This window comes from Lytechinus pictus, chromosome 3 (genome assembly GCF_037042905.1).
Source record: "Lytechinus pictus isolate F3 Inbred chromosome 3, Lp3.0, whole genome shotgun sequence".
Classification (NCBI taxonomy): domain Eukaryota; kingdom Metazoa; phylum Echinodermata; class Echinoidea; order Temnopleuroida; family Toxopneustidae; genus Lytechinus; species Lytechinus pictus.
In genome coordinates, this window is record NC_087247.1 from 74,308,309 (window position 1) to 74,329,157 (window position 20,849).

Consider the following 20,849-nt stretch of genomic DNA (forward strand, 5'->3'; position numbering starts at 1 on the left):
AGCTGGGTGACAGTTGGTATGTTGCCAATACAGTCAAGTGTATAGTTTGCCATTCTCTAAAATGAAAGTCTGTGTTCTTTAGTTTTCTAAACATCAAATTCTGTATAATGGTAAATTTTCATTTCCATCAGTAACATTCACAGCAGATAAAGCCTTGCAACACATGCTAAAACACTGCAAACATGTTCCATTTGCAGATTGTGAATAACAAGCAATTTTACAATATGAATTCCATCACCAAATAATATATATTTACAATTACATTTTCACTCCTCCACAACCACATACAGTATTATCTTTTAACCTTCCAGACTTGATGAAAAAGAAAACTAATAAGTTCTCATAATTATACAGATTTATCTTCTGTTTTTATGAAATCACAAATTTCTTATTATCACACTATCATAAACACTTCATGTTTGGTGGAACAATATTATCTCCTCAAGTTATTTTGTTTTGTTTTGTTTTTCTTTGTGGGTGGGACGTTCACATATTTTACTTAAATACTACATAATTTCATGTTAAAAGACAGTTCAATCAATCACCTACTAGTAATGAAGGCTTGTTCAGATATGCTACTTCAATCCTACATGTGTTTGTGGATGCACATGAGTTGTGTGAACAAACATTTTGATGCTATTTTATGAAATGAATTAAATTGATTTATAAAATAAAGATAGAAAAAATAATTTCCTCAAATTAATGGGGTGTGGGCTGTCTCATAATCTCTAATGACTTTCTATGTGTATATGTGAACACATTTGCATGTACATCTATCAAAACAATTAAATTCATTCTGACCAATACATTATCATGCGAGTCTATTTACATAGATTTGTAAATTTATTTTGCTCTTTAGGATTATTCAGATAATTAATTCAGATAGAACATGCAATATATCATGTACAATATACAAACATAATTTGGCAAGTACATAAAATTTGTTTAACATTGTGAATATTCATGTTTATAAATTGATTTCTTTATTCTGTATATACAAACAAAGTATAACATGGAATCTTACTAAAAAAACAAAACTATTTGCATATCTGAATACAGGACCATATTAAAGACTATAAAAGAGTCCCTTTTTTAAGGTACCATGAGCTCAAACAAGTATCGGGAGTGGCGCTACAGGAGAGGGTGTGCGACTGCCCCCCCCCCCCAAGCTGTGTTTTAAAGGAGAACGAAGGAAGAAAAAGGTAAGCAATGGACTAAAAATATCATGAGAGGTGGGATATAACTCTACTATGCCTAACATTCGATTGAGGAAAACAATAGTTTAAATATATTTTTCATACATCGCATATCATAATGATCTTGTGATCTTCAGAAGAAAGATTATTTTGCAACATTATGGTGTTGTAACACAAAAGCCTGTCTGAAGTTTTGGTAAAGTGTCAATAATGTGTACTATACTCAAATAAAAGGCATACTAGTCATTGAATGCAATTTTACCAATTAGAAATATGGCCTTATTCCAGCTGTTAGGATTTAAATCTAAATATAGTACCCTCTCTTATATATGTTTAATTTATATCTAAAATAGCCAATTGAGCACTTACTTTATTATCTAGTAATTAGAAATTAAATACCTACTAGCAGAGTTATATCCTTAAATTATGAGCCCATTTCATGCATGAGAATGTATTTTATACAAACGACAAAAAATGCAGATATTCTGTTTTGATCGGGCAACAGGTGAAATTAAATCCTGGTGTAAAATCAGCATATTTATCAAATGAACACATTTTCAGTTTATATCCTTCACACAATTGTTTTGGGGTAGATGCATTAAAAAATTTACTGAAACTGAAGACAGACTTTAACTTCTAAAACAACAACTTTCCCTGCCCCTTGTTAATAATAATGTCATATTTTACCCAGGGTAGCCACTTCAGTTCCGAAAACTTGTCTCCCAGCGGGCCCTGCTTAACATGATAATGTTATTATTACCCTGGCTTTAGCACGGTTACCTTGACCAGGAGCTCAAGCATTCAAGGAATTTCCTCCTACCGGTACCCATTCACCTCACCTGGGTCAAGTGCAGCAAATATTGGCTAACATAAAGATGATTGAAAACTATTCAAAATCCAAAGTTGTATGTTATATCTTTCTATAACAACCATATAAGAGCTTTCCATCAGATACAAACAAAACACATTGATAATATCGCGTTGAAATCAAACTAGAGATAATGTATACACAAATTTGTACTGGTTCCAAAAACCATACAACTTGCTCTTAGATTGTGTTGTTTTTTTTGTGTTTTTTTTACAAACTTTAAATTCTTGAAGCACCATCTCTCCTTCGTAAGTATTTTAACTATTACAATACCAAGATTGTGAGCTCAAACTTAAACTCAAACTCTTAGTAAAAAATAAAAATGAAAGAATAGCATAACCCTAACACAGAATTTCATACTCCTTTATTATTTGTCTATATTGGAGTTAGGAAGTTTTATATTACACTAACAGTTCATATTTAATGGGCATCACTGCATTTATTTTCTTGCCATCTCTTCATAATGTAGATTTACACTTTAGAAAGATTTGGGTAATCAAAACACATCAGATGATCAGACCATTGACACAGACCTTTGATACGTCCCTGAAAAATTATGTTTAAAGTGAAACAGCCAAACCTGTTCATGTGACTCACATGTTTGCAATAAAAAACAAAGGTTTGCATGTGCAATATTCATTAAGACTTGTACACCCTTTACTTTCCTACACAGTTAGTTTAAACCATTTGTTAAAGAAAAGGTAAACATAGCAACAACAAAAAAGTGCAATTAAATAGTCAGAACACCATTTGTCCTTCTGTACACTCAGTATACAATACAGGATGAGAATGATACACTCCTTACCATGCAACTTTACCAATTTATTTCATCATTTCAACTCAATCATCTAAGAATGTGTGTGTCAGACTCTTTATTTGTTCTATTTACAAGTTAAGTAATTTATTGCAGAAGTTTGAAAAGTCCTTGGGTAATATATTAAAGAATAAGGCACACATATTATGATTTGAACAGAACATTCCTGAGTAAAATTAGAATATTAAATGGAATTCGATGAAGTCATGAGAATAAGTTATCAAACCCATCCCATGCATACACAGTATTTCAAATGTTTAGAGACCACAAAGATCTGTTTATACTTCCACTAAATTCAAATGGTAAACATTAAGTTTGTTATAGTCTTTCAACTGCTCTACGAAATCAACTGTTCTGTCATGGTAATTTGCCCATTTATCATAGGGACTTTTATCTATTTTGAATTAGTTTTATGCAAACTTGCTTGGTCTAAAACATTGATGTGACTTGGCTGGGAATGATTTTGCTTACCAAATTAAATTAGCATATTTGGTCTGTAAAGTATAGTCCTATGACAGAAATCTACACAAAAGACGTTTTGTGAAGATTTTGAAAAATGTGGAGCAAATTGTGATGCGATGAAAGGAAAATTATTTCCTGTTTTGAAGATTAGACTGAACATGGAAGGTTGATTTGATATAGGTAATTATTTAAGCAGTATTTTTGCACCAGCAGGCAACTGTTATGCTGTAAAGAAATTGTTAGTAAATTTAGCTTACTTGTATTTTTTACTTCTTTCATATTCGTGGACAAATAATTTCCAATATTCAATTTTAAAAATGAATTTCAATACTTTTGTAATATAATCATATCTTACATCCTTTTAATAAGGATGTAATTTTCAGTATGCTTTATTTCTTTCTTTTGGGGGGGCAGGGGGTATTATTCTATGACGTAGACATATCAAGGGAATGTTTCATCGACATTTTCATCTGAAAAGATATCAGATCTGACATCTTTTCTTGATTTCGATTGGCTGAAAACAACTGTAATGAAGACACTGAAAGCAAATCTAAAATATACTACCAGTACCTAGTCTATCTCTTTAAAGGACAAATCCACCCAAACAAAATGTTGATTTAAATAATAAATAAAAAGAGAAAAATCTCAAAATTTCATCAAAATTGGATCTGAAATAAAAAGTTTTGACATTTTTAAGTTTTGCTTAATTTCACCATACAGTTATATGCACAATTGCACATCCCGGTCTGTATGCAAATGAGGGGACTGATCACTCACTCACTATTTCTTGTGTATTTCATCACATGAAATATTCTAATTTTCTACTCTGAAACAAAGTTTTATTCCCCCTGAACATGTGGATTTACCATTGTTTAACATTTTATGGTTCAGTCAAGTTGGTCCTTATTGTGAAATCTGTAAAAATTAAAATATTGTAAAACAAAAGAAATAGTAAGTGAGGGGCCTCATCAACTCCGTCATTTGCATGTGATTAAATTATGCATACACTATTTTGTGAAAAATCTTATTTACATCCGATTTTGATGAATTTCCAGCATTATGATTGTCTGATTTTTCACTATTGATTAAAATCAACATTTTTCTGGGGTGGACTTGACCTGTTACAAATAACATTTCAATTCCCCTTCAAACCTGTATTTTCCCCTCAAGAAAATACTTTCCCTCAATGTTGTGCACTTTGAGCATAATATAATCCTCCTGGAAAATGAAATGTCATACTCGATTTCTAGGCAGGTAATAATGTATAATATATTCTTCTACAGCAATAAAGCAAATTCAAGTAATTGCTCAATAAAACATGATGATGAAAGAAATGGAACTTTAAACAGCATGTTGAGTAATTGAGTTATATACTTTAAAAAAATCTGGGGGTTTGAAGATGGTTAATTCTTGGTGTGAATTGACCATCATTTTGAGTTTATTCCCAATCATCATCATCATCTCCTACACCACCTCCTCCCATTGGTCTAGGAGGAGGAGGTATCATAGCTGCTAGCTTGTTCATTGCACCACCTGTTTGTGGCGGTGGTTGGTTGATGTTAGGAAGAGAGTCATCTGTTCTTCCACCTCCACCTCCTCCTCCTCCACCTGTTACATAAAAGAAAGAAAATGGTTTAATTAAAAGTCCCCTCTACAAAGCAAAAAGGTGTTGATCAAGATTCAACATGTTTCATTTGCTATCATTATATTTGCAGTCATTGCTGTCATCCAAACATAGATCAAGCAATTTAGTTTGTAAACAGATAAAATTTGTTAATATTTTACAGTATCTTAGTCATTTAATAACTAACCATATCATCTTTGGCAATTTATGAGCATGATTGTCTTAAACATAACTCCCTTTTTCAAAATTGAACTTTTGATGATTATAATTGAGCTATAACTGAAAAAAAAAAGTTTACATTTGGTACTGTTGGAGAAGTTATGAATTTGAGGGGGTATTTGAACTTAGCAGACAATCATACTGTATATGAACAAAAGTGCATTGCTTTCTATTTTCCAGGATAGATGTACATTATTTTCTAAGGTGACATCACATTAAACTGGATGAAAATAACAGTAAATTTTACCTGTTTAGTTTCCATTACCTGTCAGATTCTATCTAATATCTTCTGATGTCTTGCATACTACCATGGATAGTTTGTAAGTTACATTCTTAAGTTCCAATCACTTTAATTCCTATCAACTACAGTTAAAATCCAATCTTTGTAGATTAAAACCTATATTAACATGCTTCTGAATGCATGTTAAAATTTGATTAGGGTTAAATTCACTCCCTCAATAAAACAATATTGGCTATCTCATCAAATGGAACATCAGTTATGCATAACTTCCAAACAGCTTTATGAAACAGACATCTTACCTCCTCCTCCTCCAGCTTGCTTGGTTCCTGAGATTCCTTTTCGTCTAAGTGAAAGCTTGTTGAATAGATCACTCATTAAATCTCCACCTCCAGAGGGTGGCGCCTGCTCTTTCTCACGCTTCTTCTCTATTTTTTTCTCTCTTACACTCTTCTTCAGATTCTTCACACCACCTGAAATTAAAAACAGTCACACAATCATTTACTAATCAAAGTGAATGCAAAGAACTTTTACAGGAACAAGTTATAATAATAATAATAATATTTTCCTTATAAATAGCACTAAATACATTGGAGTGACTTTTCTCAGCATATACCATTACCCTGGCTTGCCTGCACACAATGTTTGCACTTCCTCTACTCCCAAAGGAGGTGATTCTTCCTAAAAATTTATGTGGGCGTAGTTTTTATAACATTCAAACCAACTTCATAGCTTCCTTATTCTTTGTCCGATTTATTCAAACTTGAACCTAACTGCTTTCTATTTGGTATAGATTTCTTTTTAATTCTTTGCACATGATTCGGGTATTCTTCTGCAAATACAGAAAATGAAAGATTGAATTTAATAATTTCACATCTTTAATTTCATACACAATATAAAATTATCATATGAAAGAGAATAAACAATCTGAAATCAGAATGAACGAATGAACCTTTATCCTCAAAAAGCCAAATATCACACTTTGCTTGATAGGCGTTGGTTAAAAATAATCTTGGCAGATGGTTTTAGATCCTACACAAAACATCAGAACACTTTTTAACACGTGGAGACTGAATGATTTGCTATTACAATTGTTTTACATAGACTCCAGCACGTATACATGCAGTCTCAGATTAAATACAAACAATTTCAATTTGTATTAAGCATATTTTTAAGAAACTACCTGCATTCCTGATGGACTCAAGAAGACTTGATCTACCGGTGTCAGTTGGTGCTACCGGAGGTGGAGCCGGAGCAGCAGCTGCAGTACTAACAGCTGCAGGTGGTGGTGGGGGAGGTGGAGGGGGTGCTGCTACTTCTGGTGGGGGTGGTGGAGGGGGTGGTGGTGGTGCTCCTGGGGCTGCTCCTGGGGGCATGATTGCAGGAACATTACTAGGTCCTTCAGGAGCAGGTAAAGCAGGAAGATTACTTGGTTGGGGTGTTACACTGGGAAGCTCCGGGATATGAGCTCCAGGGAGAGAAGGAGCAATTGACCCTTCAAGCTCAGACTGGAAGATCACATCATCAGCAATACCTACAAATCCATGATAATAACATAAGTTACAATTGAGGCAGGTACAACTGAATGTATGGACTATATACAAGGCAAAAAATGAGTTTATATATTGAATATCAGAGGTTCAAACTACAGTAAAAGATGCCTTGAAGGCTCTGAAAAGACCAATGAACATGAAAACAGAACATCCAAAAGGAAAAATGAAGCAGTAACTGATTCAGAAAATAAGGGTACATTGATGATGATGGAATTGATTTATTTTTTCCTAATTGAATAAGATACTTTGCAAAGTCTGCATTTATCTTTACAATACTACTACTTGGTAACATGCTAGATAATTTTTTTTTTTAATGAAATATTTAGATCACACCTTTCTCAGTAAAGTAATGGTCAATTGGATGTAAAATATCTGCACCCTGATAGTTACATGTACAAAAGCATACAGTTTGATAATTTCCTCAAACAGTATGCAAATAGCGGATAGGCATGAGTGTGATGGTGCGAGATTTTGCATGAGGTGAAAGAAAGATGCTCTATTTCTTTCACCGAATGCAAAATCTCGCACCATTGCACGAATAAGAATATTCACTATTTGTGTTGTACAAAATTTGGCAAAAATATGAAACAAGTGGAATGCCTCTGGCCGTCTCACCTGCATCACGTGATTCAATATAGCAGCAGTGCTGATTTTGAAAACTACTATAACTCGCACAAGATGTTCAGTGATACTTGGTTACTCTTATTTCCACGTTTTATGAACTAGACCAATACACCTATAGAGATATGATGGCAATTCAACAAATACCCCCAACGTGGCCAAAGTTCTTTGACCTTACATGACCTTTGACCTTGATCATGTGACCTGAAACTCGCACAGGATGTTCAGTGATACATGTACTTGATTAGTCTTATGTCCAAGTTTCAATAGTCAGATCCATCAACTTTCAAAGTTATGATGGTAATTCAACAGATACCCCCATTATGGCCAAAGTTCATTGACCTTTGACCTTGGTCATGTGACCTAAAATGTGCACAGGATGTTCAGTGATACTTGATTACTCTTATGTCCAAGTTTTATGAACTAGACCAACACACTTTCAAAGTTATGGCGGTAATTCAACAAATACCCCAATTTGGCCAAAGTTCATTGACCCTAAATGACCTTTGACCTTGATCATGTGACCTGAAACTTGCACAGGATGTTCAGTAATACTTGATTACTATTATGTCCAAGTTTCATGAATCAGATCCATAAACTTTCAAAGTTATGATGGTAATTCAACAGATACCCCCAATTCGGCCAAAGTTCATTGACCCTAAATGACCTTTGACCTTGGTCATGTGACGTGAAACTCATGCAGGATGTTCAGTGATACTTGATTAACCTTATGTATAAGTTTCATGAACTAGGTCCATATATTTTCTCAGTTATGATGACATTTCAAAAACTTAACCTTAGGTTAAGATTTTGATGTTGATTCCCCCAACATGGTCTAAGTTCATTGACCCTAAATGACCTTTGACCTTGGTCATGTGACATGAAACTCAGGCAGGATGTTCAGTAATACTTGATTAACCTTATGGCCAAGTTTCATGAACTAGGTCCATATATTTTCTAAGTTATGCTGTCATTTCAAAAACTTAACCTCAGGTTAAGATTTGGTGTTGACGCCGCCGCCGTCGGAAAAGCGGCGCCTATAGTCTCACTCTGCTATGCAGGTGAGACAAAAACGAGTTTTTCCCTGCAGTATCTATGAAAAGGGAGCAAAAAAAATTGAAATAAAAAAAGTAAAATCCCACATGCGCACATGACCTTGGGCAGCATTGCGCATTTAGCCAGCAAGCCAAGCTATGCGCGTATTTCACCTTCATTTTTAAAATCCTCTTGTGACGTCACCTCCTAAAGCCGTGCAACGGTACATTTTGGATGATACGTCTTGTGTGCAACGGTACGAATGTTTGACATTCAGCCTCCCATTTGCACGTGTACAACAAGCTAAAAAGGCGTTGTACAATAATTAGTTTTAGTCCAGAATGAACAAATTAAAACATTGTCTTCAAGAGTAAAAATCACTAATTCTGATGTCTGAGAGAACAAGTGAACCAATTTTGTAAATGCTAAGCACTAAGGCACTAAGTAACCATTTACATTGAGGGGGTGGGGTAAAGCTATACCTGTTAGATCAGGGAGAACATTAGGCACATCAAGAACTGGTACGTCACCAAGATGAGGAGTGTATTTAAAGGGATCTCTGTCACCAATGTTATGATCTAATTGCTCTCCATGTAAGATGGTTGTTGGTGCCTGACCCATCTCTGTCCGTTGCTCCTCATCTTCAATTGATTTTCTTGTTTTTGTGACTGCACCCAACGGATCAATCATCACATATTTCTTGTATCTAACAGAGTGGAGAGCAAAGGAGAAGACTATTATCATTTTATTAAAACAAAACTATTTCATACTCTTATTTCACAATTCCATTAGGTTAGATTATGTAAATAATATTTCTTTTTGTTTAAGAAATATATGTTCAACCAATGTAATATTAAACATCAATAGCCATTCAGCAAAGTGCTCATGTAGTTATACATGTTTGATTCAGCTTGGATACCAATCTGAACAGTATAACAGCATTCAAGAAATTATTCCTTCACCAATTTAAATCCAAGTGGACCCCCATGTACAGTACATTTACAGGCAAGTGCAAAATTGTACATATACACTTTTTAAGGAAAATATTTTACATCAAATCCAACTTTAGGAATGCAATAATGATGTATATATAACCAACGCTACATGTAATCATTGCTACATGTATGGCAGCAAGTCCAAAATTCATGTGTGTCCATACTTTGCGGACAGTCATTATCTCAAAAACTTGCCAATATCATTAAAATCTTACATTATCAACGTGAAAAGCGACCTAAAATTACCCTTTGATGAAAGTTTCTTTAGGATGAGTTCAGTAGGCCTATTCATGAAAATATTGACAAAAGATTGGCATATTTGTCACCATTAGCACCCGTTCCAAAGAAATCTAAATTTCTCAACAGCATCACCATATCATCATTTTGCAAGCATATATATATAAAATGTGAATTAAATGTGGTACTGACCAATTCTAAAGCATTTTGCCATCAATCTGATATAAATATTTGAGCTTGAGTTTATGTCCAAATCTCCACAAAACTTTGGTCAGCAAAGTTAGGTCACACTTTTTCATAACAGATTTCCAGCACAGCATGCATTTGTCGATCAGAGTAGAATTTTGAGATTGCGATACCGGTGAAACCTCTTGACCTACTTCACATTATTGTCCATAATTAAAAAAAAAAAAAAAAAAAACATTGTCCATAATTCTTGCCATCGATTTGATAGCTATTACTTGAATTGGTTTTTAAATAAAATGTTAATATTTTTAAAACAAATTTTAGCCCAATGAATATTTTTTAAATGTCTGCAAAGTTTGGACACCCCATCATACATGTATGAAGAATGAATGCTACATGTCAAAATCAAAATATACTTACGGATTTTCACTAGTGTTGAACAGAAGCAATGACGTTATTGATTCAATGTTCCTTGGAAGACCTCCTAGGCCTTCCCAAGTATTTTCTCCATCTTTATCTTTCTTCCTCACATTCAATTGCACATTATAAAACTGTAGCTTTTCTTTCAAAGCTCTACTGTCTAATGTCTGATGCTTGCTAGCCAGCTTACGAGATGGTCTAGGAATACTTGACAAGTCTGTGTTATCTGCAAATACAGACTGGTAAACATCTTTCTTTTCTGGTGCGGGATACTTAGCACTAGAGAATATCTTTATAGCCTTACGACTGTTCTTAATCTTGTCAACTTTGGCCTGAGCAACGTCAAGTCGCTTGTTGATGTCCGTTAACCGTGAGTGATTGTCAGTCACCCTTTTCTCAATGCGGTCAAATACGTCATTTGCAATTTTCTCCAGGTATTCTAGGGTGTCAGCAATCTGATGTATGGTTTCTTCTCGCCTGAGATCAGGCTGAATGATAGGAATGTTATACACCTGTCCTGGCATACTGATAATCCCTTCAACCACTAAGCTTGTCTATGCAAACAGGCAGCTCACACATTCAGTACAGCCTACCTGTAGAAAAGAATGACAATTCACACATTACTTTGATATGCAACTGACTGAATACAAAATAAGAAAATTTAAAATATGATTCTCCCATTGAAGCAGTTACAGCTTCAATGGGCTAAGTGCTCTACAAGAAAATTTAAACCATACAGTGTTTTCAATTGTCATGCAGAGCAACAGGCCCATCCATTGAGCAACTACTTAAAATGATAATAGATTTTATACATGTCATGTAAAGGGACTAATGATTTTTTTTTTTTTTTTTTTTTTTTGCTACAGCTCCCCACGGTCGAATAGAGGTGGGGGGGGTCCTCCATTGCTGATTTGCGGGGTGACAGATGCTGCCCCCTTCTCTGTTCCAGCCTTGTCTGAATAGTGTTACATTTGGGGTTAAGGGATTGATATAATTTGCTTTTGTATGTTGTTTTGCTTGTTTTTATTGATTGTACATATTTTGTTTTCTTTATATCTGTATGATTTAAAAGGAGTCTGTTCAAATAAATACATAAATAAATAAATACGACGTCATAATCTCATAGCGCCCTCCCTCAGAGGATATCAGAATACAAGTAAACAAAGTTGCAATGTAAGAAATCTCAGCTGAAGATCATCAACATATGCCATGCAACGGCCCGATGACGTCAATGCACACATGTGTAAAGGTCTATTGCAAAATGGTGCAAACTTTTCCTCACTGTTCCTGAAGACATACTGTTTTATCTGCAGAATTTCACAATCATTTTGTTTAAAGATCCAGACCGGACCCGAAAATGAAATTGATAAATTATATACCAATCGAAAGCTTATAAGCTACTAAATACACCAAGGTATGCTTTATGCATTTTCACCGCTTCCCAGCTGAGTATTTTGCTTAAGAATATTCCAATTATCGGGTTTCGAACCCCGAACCCCGCTTAGAAAATAGGCTTTATTGTGCTTTTCACCTGCCTCGAGACCGTGACGTCACGTTGTAAGCGTCGTGATTCCATAGGTTTGTACACAGAAAAACTGGATGATTTTTTTGCTTTCCAGATAACGCATTTCATTCTCTTCACTTCTATCACAGAGGGATATCACATATATTTTTACCCACAAGCTTGAATTTATGAAATCTGCAGTTTAGAACTAGTTTTTGCCATATTTTATTTCCTGCTTATTTGGCGCAGATTTCAATTCTATCTGCATTTAGATTATGTATAACAACTTTTCCTGACATAGCAATTTAGGCCCAATAAGAGCCAAACAAAGAAATCACAAAAAAGGTAGTGAATAGTTGTAGGTTTACAACAATTTGAACAGTGAATAATTTTGAGTGCCATTTTCATCTGAAAACAAAAAAAAAAATGGATTCATAACATGGAAATGGAAGAAAATACCCAATGCTTTTGTACACAAACCTATGGAATCACAACCCTCCTGACACAACGTGACGTCATCATTTCCAGGCGACGTGGGGGTGCTCAATCGAAGCGTACTTTGGAGGAGCAGTTTCTTTGATTTTTATTTAATATTTTTAACTATTGGAAGGAGATATATGTAATATTTTTGGTATATTCGTATTGTATGAATCATTACCTTTATTTTGATATATGATTGTTTTTACACCGGTCAGGGTCTTTAAAGAAATGGACATACAGTGTAGGATATAGAGCAGATTGTCACAAGTCAGAGTAATTCATCCCACAGGCAGCTTTTCATTACAAATCATGTATCATAGACAGTTATTTTCAAGAAAACATCCTCAATGTGCGTTACGTAGCTTGGCGAAAGACAAAAAAGAACAGGATGGCGATGCAAACATCGCGGCAAGTCTTCCTGTCTTTTCAAGATTTTTTTTTTTGCATTCTGTTTTAAAATTGAATCAATATCATAGAAATGTCGGAAATGAAACTGTATCCCATTTACATGATCTAGGGCAAGATCTTTTAGAAGGAAGTAGAAATCTCAGGGGCGAAAGTTTCAGTTTTTCGCGGTACATGCACATGAACAAGACACAATCCCTGGCTCCTTGGAGAGTAAGCACACGTTAGTGAAAGATTTTTACTCTCTAGGAGCCTCCTAGCTAGTTGCACTGCGCAGTGAGCAAGTGGAGCTCTGGCAATATATGTTGTCAATAAGTTTTCATTCTACAGTAAAATCCACACATAACTGACAGAAACAATAGTTGCGGTAGACAGCTGGTACTGTGGCAGCTGTCTGTTTCGGGGAGTTTTTTTACATTTTTTATTTTTTTTAATTTCTCCTCGTACAAAGGCAGCTCGCGATCGTGCAACCGCCATTAGGGGTTAACAATGCAAAATCCCCACGACGGGGCTCATCGATTTTGTCTTTATTTCATAAAAATATGTAACAAGAACTAAAATAATATTAGATCTATTCAGTTTTGGCCTGAAATGCACCGAAACGGGAAAAAATAAACTATAAAAGGAAAAAACATTGACTTACAGTCTTACTTTCCTGGTTTACCCAAACTTAATTACATAAACATATGGCCATTGAGTCCCTGTACAGATCGAGTAAGAAATTTGGTCTAACTTTAATACGTAGCCTAAAATTGGTGAATGGAGCCAAAGCCAATCAGCGGAACATGCAATAATCAGAGACGTAGACCGAAGATTTTGGTCTATAGCTGCAGTAGACCAAAAGCTTCGGTCTCTGTTATGTTGGTTGTTCAGCTGAACTCCGACGGGGGGATTTTGCATTGTAAGTCCCCTAATGGTGTCAGCACGATAGCTAGACAGCTGGCAGCCGTCTGTTTCGAGGAGTTTTTAAACATTTTTTTTTTTTTTTAATTTCTCCTTTAGGGGACTTACAATGCAAAATCCCCCCGTTGGGGCTCTTCAATTTTTGTCTGTAATGAATCAAACTTTTGAAAATTAACGCAACTGAAATGCAAATTAATATTCCCTCTCGGCATTAATTGCCAAAAAACGGGGAAAATCAAGTTAAAAGGAACAAAAACAGTGACTTACCTCGGCTGTCGCGCAACTTCACTGCCCTGTAGCTGTTTTATCCGAACTTAATACACATAAACATATGGCCATTGAGTCCCCTGTACAGATCGCGCTAGAAATTCGGTCTCTGTATTTGGTGAGTGAAGCCAACAGAGTTCAGCTGAACAACCAACATAACAGAGACCGAAGCTTTTGGTCTACACGATAGCGAGCCGTCTGTGTACGAGGGAAAATTTAAAAAATAAAAAAATGTTAAAAATCTCCTCGAAACAGACGGCTGCCAGCTGTCTATAGCTGCATCAGCTTTCCCCCAGTCCAAATCTGTACATGTATCTAGTTTGTTTAGGCATAACCTTACTGTCTAAACAATAAATGTGCAAGTCCCTGGCCTTGTCTTTGTAAACTCTTTCAAGGCCAAGGGGGCGTAGATTGGGCGGTACAGTGTACGAACTTTGCCCCGATCCCAAGCCAAGGGAGTCCAACCCGTGTGGCTGGCTTAGTTACGTTACATTGCCGATACTAGTAAGTGTAGAGCATTTAACTTTCATACTACGTTTCACAGCTAATAAATCCATCTGAAATGAGCAATGACTGTTAGCACTTTTCGTTATAAAAATTACTACTTACAATTCACAGAATCGATGAAATATATTATTATTTGGATCCTGCGCAAACGATGTCGGGTACGGTAACTTATGTTGGTCACATGCACAGGCTACAACTAGCTACGTACCGGTACAAGTCTAGCATGTTGACTCACCATCACTTCCGGGGTATATGTACTACTGCATATGGCATGCACTGCACTGCCAAAGTTGACTGAGCTCTGGGTCTGAGCTAGCCGTGTAGGGGGGGGGGGGGGGGGCGCTAGGCCCCACACTCTTGGCTGAAAATTATTATATCTAATAAAAATAAAGTAAAATTCACCGAGAAAATGTTAAACATCGAAAAAATCATCCAAATCTGATAACAAATAACAAAAATGAACTCAGTTGGGCCCTGATATATGCACACCGTACCGTCATGCAGCGCAGCGGCCGGGGGGGGGGGGGGGGGTATGATGTCATGTTTCCACACTTAACTTTCATAAATGTATGTTCTGTACCCCATCTGCGAAAAAAATATGTGGAAACATGCCTGTAACGAGGAACTCAATAATTCATTGCTTGAAATAGACAAAGTTTTAACTGATAAATGTGTTAATTTTATGGTGCATATGCAATGGGACTCGTGTTTAAAAATTGACCCAAAAATATTTAAATATATTGGTATTCTGTATGCCTATAGTTCAATTTCAAGTTCGTCTCTATTTATCCATTTTGTTCACAACTTCAAGTCAATATTATACATATATTACATTTATATAAGCTACTCGTTTACATAAATCAAGCCTCCATTTGACAAAAGACAACAATACTTAAAAAAGGGTATACTACTACTAGTATACAAATAACCAGTATTTAGAATTTCATTCCAATGGACAATGATGTAGTCCCGATGTAGTATTACTTTAACACCTTATTTGAAAGAGCTACTGTATAGAATTAACTAGTATTTCAGTACCGAAAGTTTAGAATTTCATTCTAATGAAAAAATGCGTGAAGTCCTAACATATTGATTCTAAAATACTGTACTGCCTCAAAAGAGGTTTAAAGTTCGTGTGTGTAATCAAATATTTTATTACAAAGAATTGAAAATTACAATAAGTGCATGAAGTATCGAGATATTAATTTAAAAAAAATGTATAGAAATTACTAGTAATCAGTATCTCAGTACGAAAAAGAAATCTAAAATTTCATTCCGATAATAAATGCATGAAGTATTAATATTTATTCATTATAGCTACTGTTTTGATTTCAAATAGGGCTAAATCGAATGTGTGTAATCAATATTTCATTCAGACAAACAATTTTGAATTTCAAAATTTCGTTCCAATACATGTAATAAAAGCATGAAGTATTAACATAGGTTAAAAGACTCTCTTCCAATACCCGTTTTAGAGATTCGTTCCACTTATGGCCAGTGAAAACTAATAATGTCATGAAATTCTTACGACATAATTTCCCTGGGATTTGGAATTCCATCCCTAAATGAATGCAAGTCTGTTAAGTCATTTAAAAAATTAAACAGTTTCTATATCTCAAAATGTATAGGGCCTAGTTATTTTTTCTCTTGTAAATTGACACTTTCTATGTTTTTTTCTGTTTCTTTGTGTTTATTTGTTGTTGTTGTTGTTATTGTTTATGTATCATGTTTAATTCTACATCTTATCGTTTCTGTATACCATGTCATGTTATCAATGTTCTGGGAACTGCGCTTATAAGGCCTATTGGCTTTATTTATGCAGTTCCCCATTTCATTGTATACTCTAGCTTGCTTGTAAATAGTTTTTCATATCTTATTTTATATTTGTTTTTTAATCGAGAATGAAAAAAAAATGCAAATTGAATTGAATAGAATAAAATTAGACTATTGTTTTCTTGTTTCGGGGCACTCGTTAACACGTAAAATGGGCCCTTCTATGGTGAAAGGGGCACAGAACACGTTCGAGAGGGGGCGCATTTTTGCAACAAAATAAATGGCACCTAAAAGGGCAATTGGTAACACATAAAACGGGTCCTCCTCAGATGAAGGGGCACAGAACACGTTCGTGAGGGGCACTTTGAAGTTGGGTAAAAAGGGGCACTGATTCGAGAAAGGGCACTTTCTAACACATAAATCGGGTTCTTCTCAGGTGAAAGGGGTACATTAGAGGTTCGAGAAGGGGCGCATTTTTGCAACAACAACAAAATGGCACCTATGCGAGAAAGAGCACTTGGTGACACCTAAAACGGGTCCTCCTCAGATGAAAGGGGAACATTTACACATTCGTGAGGGGGCATTTTTCTTGCGTAAAAAGGACACCTTTTCAGTGCTTCAAAAAAAGGGGGCACTGTGCCCCCCCCCTGTCTCTTATACGATTTTATTGATGATACCATTGCAACGAAAAGTATAGTATTAAATCTCAACAAGTTCATTATAAGAAATGGTCCCCACTTTAATATATAATGATTTTAATGATAATTGTCTTAATTCTCACTATATTTCTTTGTATGTAATGTGTTTTATACTGTAATTGTTTGATCATGTTGCTACAATGTACAACAATAATCAGTAAAAAAAAATCAAAAGATGAAAACCAACAAAATAAACAGCAGCAATGTTTATTTGAAACATCAAATCAATTGACAATAAATTCTACTCACCAAAAACTCGAAGTCCTTACAATATACCGTATATTATTAAGGAGATCATATACTGAAAAAAATAAGTTATATGTTGTTTTTTAATACTTGTAGAACATTAACGGATGTTGCTAGGGAGACTATTCCACATTATGGGACCAGTTAAACTTATCTTTCTTCCTCCTCTTGTCTTTCCTCGTTTTGGTCCTCTCCTTCCTCCTCCTTTTTTCTTTCTCTTTTCCCCTTCGTTCTTTTTTGTGCCTCCAATATAGGGCGTGGCCACTTAGGCCACTGGATTTATATGCCAGGGGCACAGCCCCTACCCACACACACATACACAACTTTTAATCACCCAATTTCGTCTCAATAGCGTAAATTTTGGGGGCACAATTTTATTAATAATAACTTCTCATCAAGCGCTCTTTCAAAAAGTTACAAAGCGCTATACAAAAACTTAAAATATAACAACACAAAATGAAATACTACTTGCAATATATCAAAACAAATAAGATCTGAGCATCTTCTGAAACACATCAATATAAGGACGTTGTTTAAGTTTATGAGGTAATGTCTGCATTCCAATATTTTGGGGGCAAACACAGAAAATTACATATCACCTTTTGACCTATCTCTCCATAAAAGTAGGGGGACCAGGGGCTGGACAATTTGACAAGCAAAAAAAGAAAAAAAAAGAAAAGGTAATCACCCAAAAAGCAACGTCATCTCATCCAAAATACATGTTTTATTTCGATTTTTAATGATGTATTTCTTTCCACCAAAAATAGAAGGGGGACATGTAAAATGGTTACACTTCGTAATTCCGAAGGTTCTTTATTCCGAAGGTTCGTAATTCCGAAACACGTAAATTGGCTATACCTCGATGTTCGTTAATCCGAAAACGTAAAAGGGTTCGTTAATCCGAACATTTGTGGCGTTATTCCGAAGGTTCGTTATTCCGAAGGTTCGATAATCCGAAAACGAAATAAGGTTCGATGTTTCGAAGGTTCGTTAATCCGAAAACGAAATAAGGTTCGTTGTTCCGAAGGTTCGTTCATCCGCAAACGAAATAAAGTTCGTTGTTCCGAAGGTTCGTTAGTCCGAAAACGAAATAAGGAATTACGAACCTCATCATTCTTTTTCGGATTAACGAACCTTCGGAATTACGAACCTCACTTCGTTTTCGGACTAACAAACCTTCGGAATTACGAACCTCATTTCGTTTTCGGACTAATGAACCTTCGGAATTACGAACCTTCAGAAATACGAACCTTCGGAATAACGAACCTTCGGAATATCCGAACCTTCGGAATAACGAAGCTTCGGAATTACGAATGTATTCGATTTGAAATCGTGTCCCCCTACCATTTTGGTTAGGGGGACGCGTTCCCCTGTCCCCCCTGAGATTTCCACCCATGCCTATTGACTGATTGATTTGAATGTCCGTGAGATGTGAAGAGAGATATATGTGATGATTATCGAGTGTTGTACATTAATTGGCGAACTCTTAGGAGGTGTGACAGGTATGGTGCAGGAGTTTCCTCAATCATGTCAGAGACTTGTGCTGAATTCGATTTTTTACTTTCAGCTAGTGTAATCGGGGGGGGGTGTATTATGATGATTGACAGTAAATGACCCTTGTTGCTTTATTCTGTAATTTCTACAGACGATCTAGGTTATTAGAGGTGACACCATAATTATATGACTGAAGTGGTTTAGGCCTATAAGATAATATGACAAATAAAATAATGATTGAAATAACAATTTCCCTTTTGATCAATGTGCCCTATAAGGATGAGTATCTGTAGGCTCATAGGCTTTGTCTATAAAAAAAAAAAAAAGAGGAAAACTCAGAGGGGTATGGAGTATACTCCATCTGGAGGTCAGTCTTTTTGTCGGCGAGAACTAACTTATAAATCTGTTGACAAAGTAAACACATTATACATAAAGCTTGTCCGGGCTTTTAATTGCAGAACCTAAATTATTAGAATATCATTCAATTCAATTTATTAATCATATTATCATAATATAGGCATAAACACTTCATTCATATATGTTTTTTTTTTCTTCAACTGAAGGGCCCTGTCACCATGTAAGTCCATGCTGTAACCACTAGCGTATCTACGGGGGGGGGGGGGGGGGGGCCTGACGAGCTTGAATACCTCTATTGATAACCTTTTTTTTTTTTTTTTTTTGCTTGTCAAATTTTTTGGCGGACGGTTTTGCCCCCCCCCCGTGGAAAATCCTAGGTACGCCACTGGCTGTTACCAACACGATACACATATGGCCTATCTGTTAACATATTATTTTGCGTTCTTATTGTCAATTTATTTCATAAATTAAAATGGAAGGGTACTTTGTCGATATATTTATACGTAAGATATAATATTTTAGGACAGGGGTATATAGATCGATGTTGTGATAGACCTACTTTTAATGAGATTTCAGGGTTGTGCAAACGAATGTTTTCTTTCATGTTTATCTCCATTTACACAGATGTGAATTAGCACGCATGGTCATGGTGGTGTTCAATTTTTTTTCTAGTAAATAGGATGTTTGCAGATATTATGTATCAAATTGTAATTGTGCTAGATTTTAGATCTGAAAATCAATCATGAAAAACTTGGAGAGATGTACTGCATATAAACTTGAGAATTTTATCATAATTTCATCACCATTCAAAGAGAGCCATACCTGTGATCAAGCTGCGAGTTAAGTGAGTATAGATCCGGGGTATAGATATCTTTTTACAGCTTCAAGGGGATGCATGGTTAAACCAAGGGAGGCAGATTTTCCTTAAATATTTCTAGATTCCAAAGTTATGTTTAGGCCCTAACCTTCTTAATGCAGCCTTTTCTTTACTCTAATATATATATATATATATATATATATATATATATATATATATATATATAAAGAACTGGATGAAGAGAACAATGGTAGGCGTAGCTTAAATCAAGGTTCCCCAGAGCTATCTACCCTTTGGAAAAATTGGTGATGCCGAAAAAATGTCTCTGCCGGGAATCGAACCCGGGCCCCCAGCTTTGTACGCCGGTTCCTTAACCACTAGACCACAGAGACGGGTTAGTGGCTAGGGCGACCCCGATCCGATTGACCGTCAGATAGACAGATTTTCGACACTATACCAATTATAATTTCCTTTGTCGGGTGAAGGTGGGTTTCGAACAATGACAAGCCGCCATGCTTCAGCTGGATCAAAGCTAATGCTTTGATACAGTACACGTATGGGAGAAAGTATACAAATGTGTAAAGTCATACATGTACAACAGCTTTGGCTGTTATATATATATATATATATATATATAATCACAAAAGGTTTAGTAAATGCCGTAAAAATAAAATCATAGATTTTAAAAGGAGCATAGCTCTCAAAAATGAAAGGTAAAGTCACACTCTTCGTCAGTGCCCATGATGTGACGAAAAAAAGAGAATTCAAAATCCGTTTCTGAAACAGTCGTGAAAAACACGTCTGTTCATGAGCATACGGATTGAGACTATTTCTATTTTATATATATATATATATATATATATATATATATATATATATATATATATATATATATATATTACTTCGGCCGTTGATTGCGCGATCAAATTT

At 35.3% G+C, this 20,849-nt stretch overlaps 1 protein-coding gene and 1 non-coding gene across 5 annotated transcripts; both read right to left on the reverse strand.

Moving 5' to 3' along the window:
- Positions 1 to 229: 229 nt before the first annotated feature.
- LOC129256706 (WASH complex subunit 1-like) lies at positions 230 to 15,041 on the reverse strand. Of its 4 annotated transcripts, none has more exons than XM_064097712.1 (6): positions 14,637 to 15,041; positions 10,469 to 11,061; positions 9,113 to 9,336; positions 6,605 to 6,955; positions 5,724 to 5,894; positions 230 to 4,942 (listed from the first exon to the last, which is right to left on the reverse strand). In XM_064097712.1, exons 2-6 carry the CDS (start codon positions 10,990 to 10,992, stop codon positions 4,779 to 4,781), a joined length of 1,434 nt encoding a protein of 477 aa, XP_063953782.1. In that variant the 5' UTR covers positions 10,993 to 11,061; positions 14,637 to 15,041; the 3' UTR covers positions 230 to 4,778. The 4 variants fall into 4 exon arrangements, with proteins under 4 accessions (XP_063953782.1, XP_063953784.1, XP_063953780.1 ...); XM_064097714.1 differs by having other exon boundaries at positions 10,469 to 11,057; positions 14,637 to 14,792; XM_064097710.1 differs by having other exon boundaries at positions 230 to 4,948; positions 14,637 to 14,790.
- A 5,198-nt stretch (positions 15,042 to 20,239) lies between these two features.
- On the reverse strand, positions 20,240 to 20,311 carry TRNAC-ACA (transfer RNA cysteine (anticodon ACA)). Its single transcript has one exon. It is a non-coding gene; the product is annotated as a tRNA-Cys (tRNA).
- Positions 20,312 to 20,849: the final 538 nt, after the last annotated feature.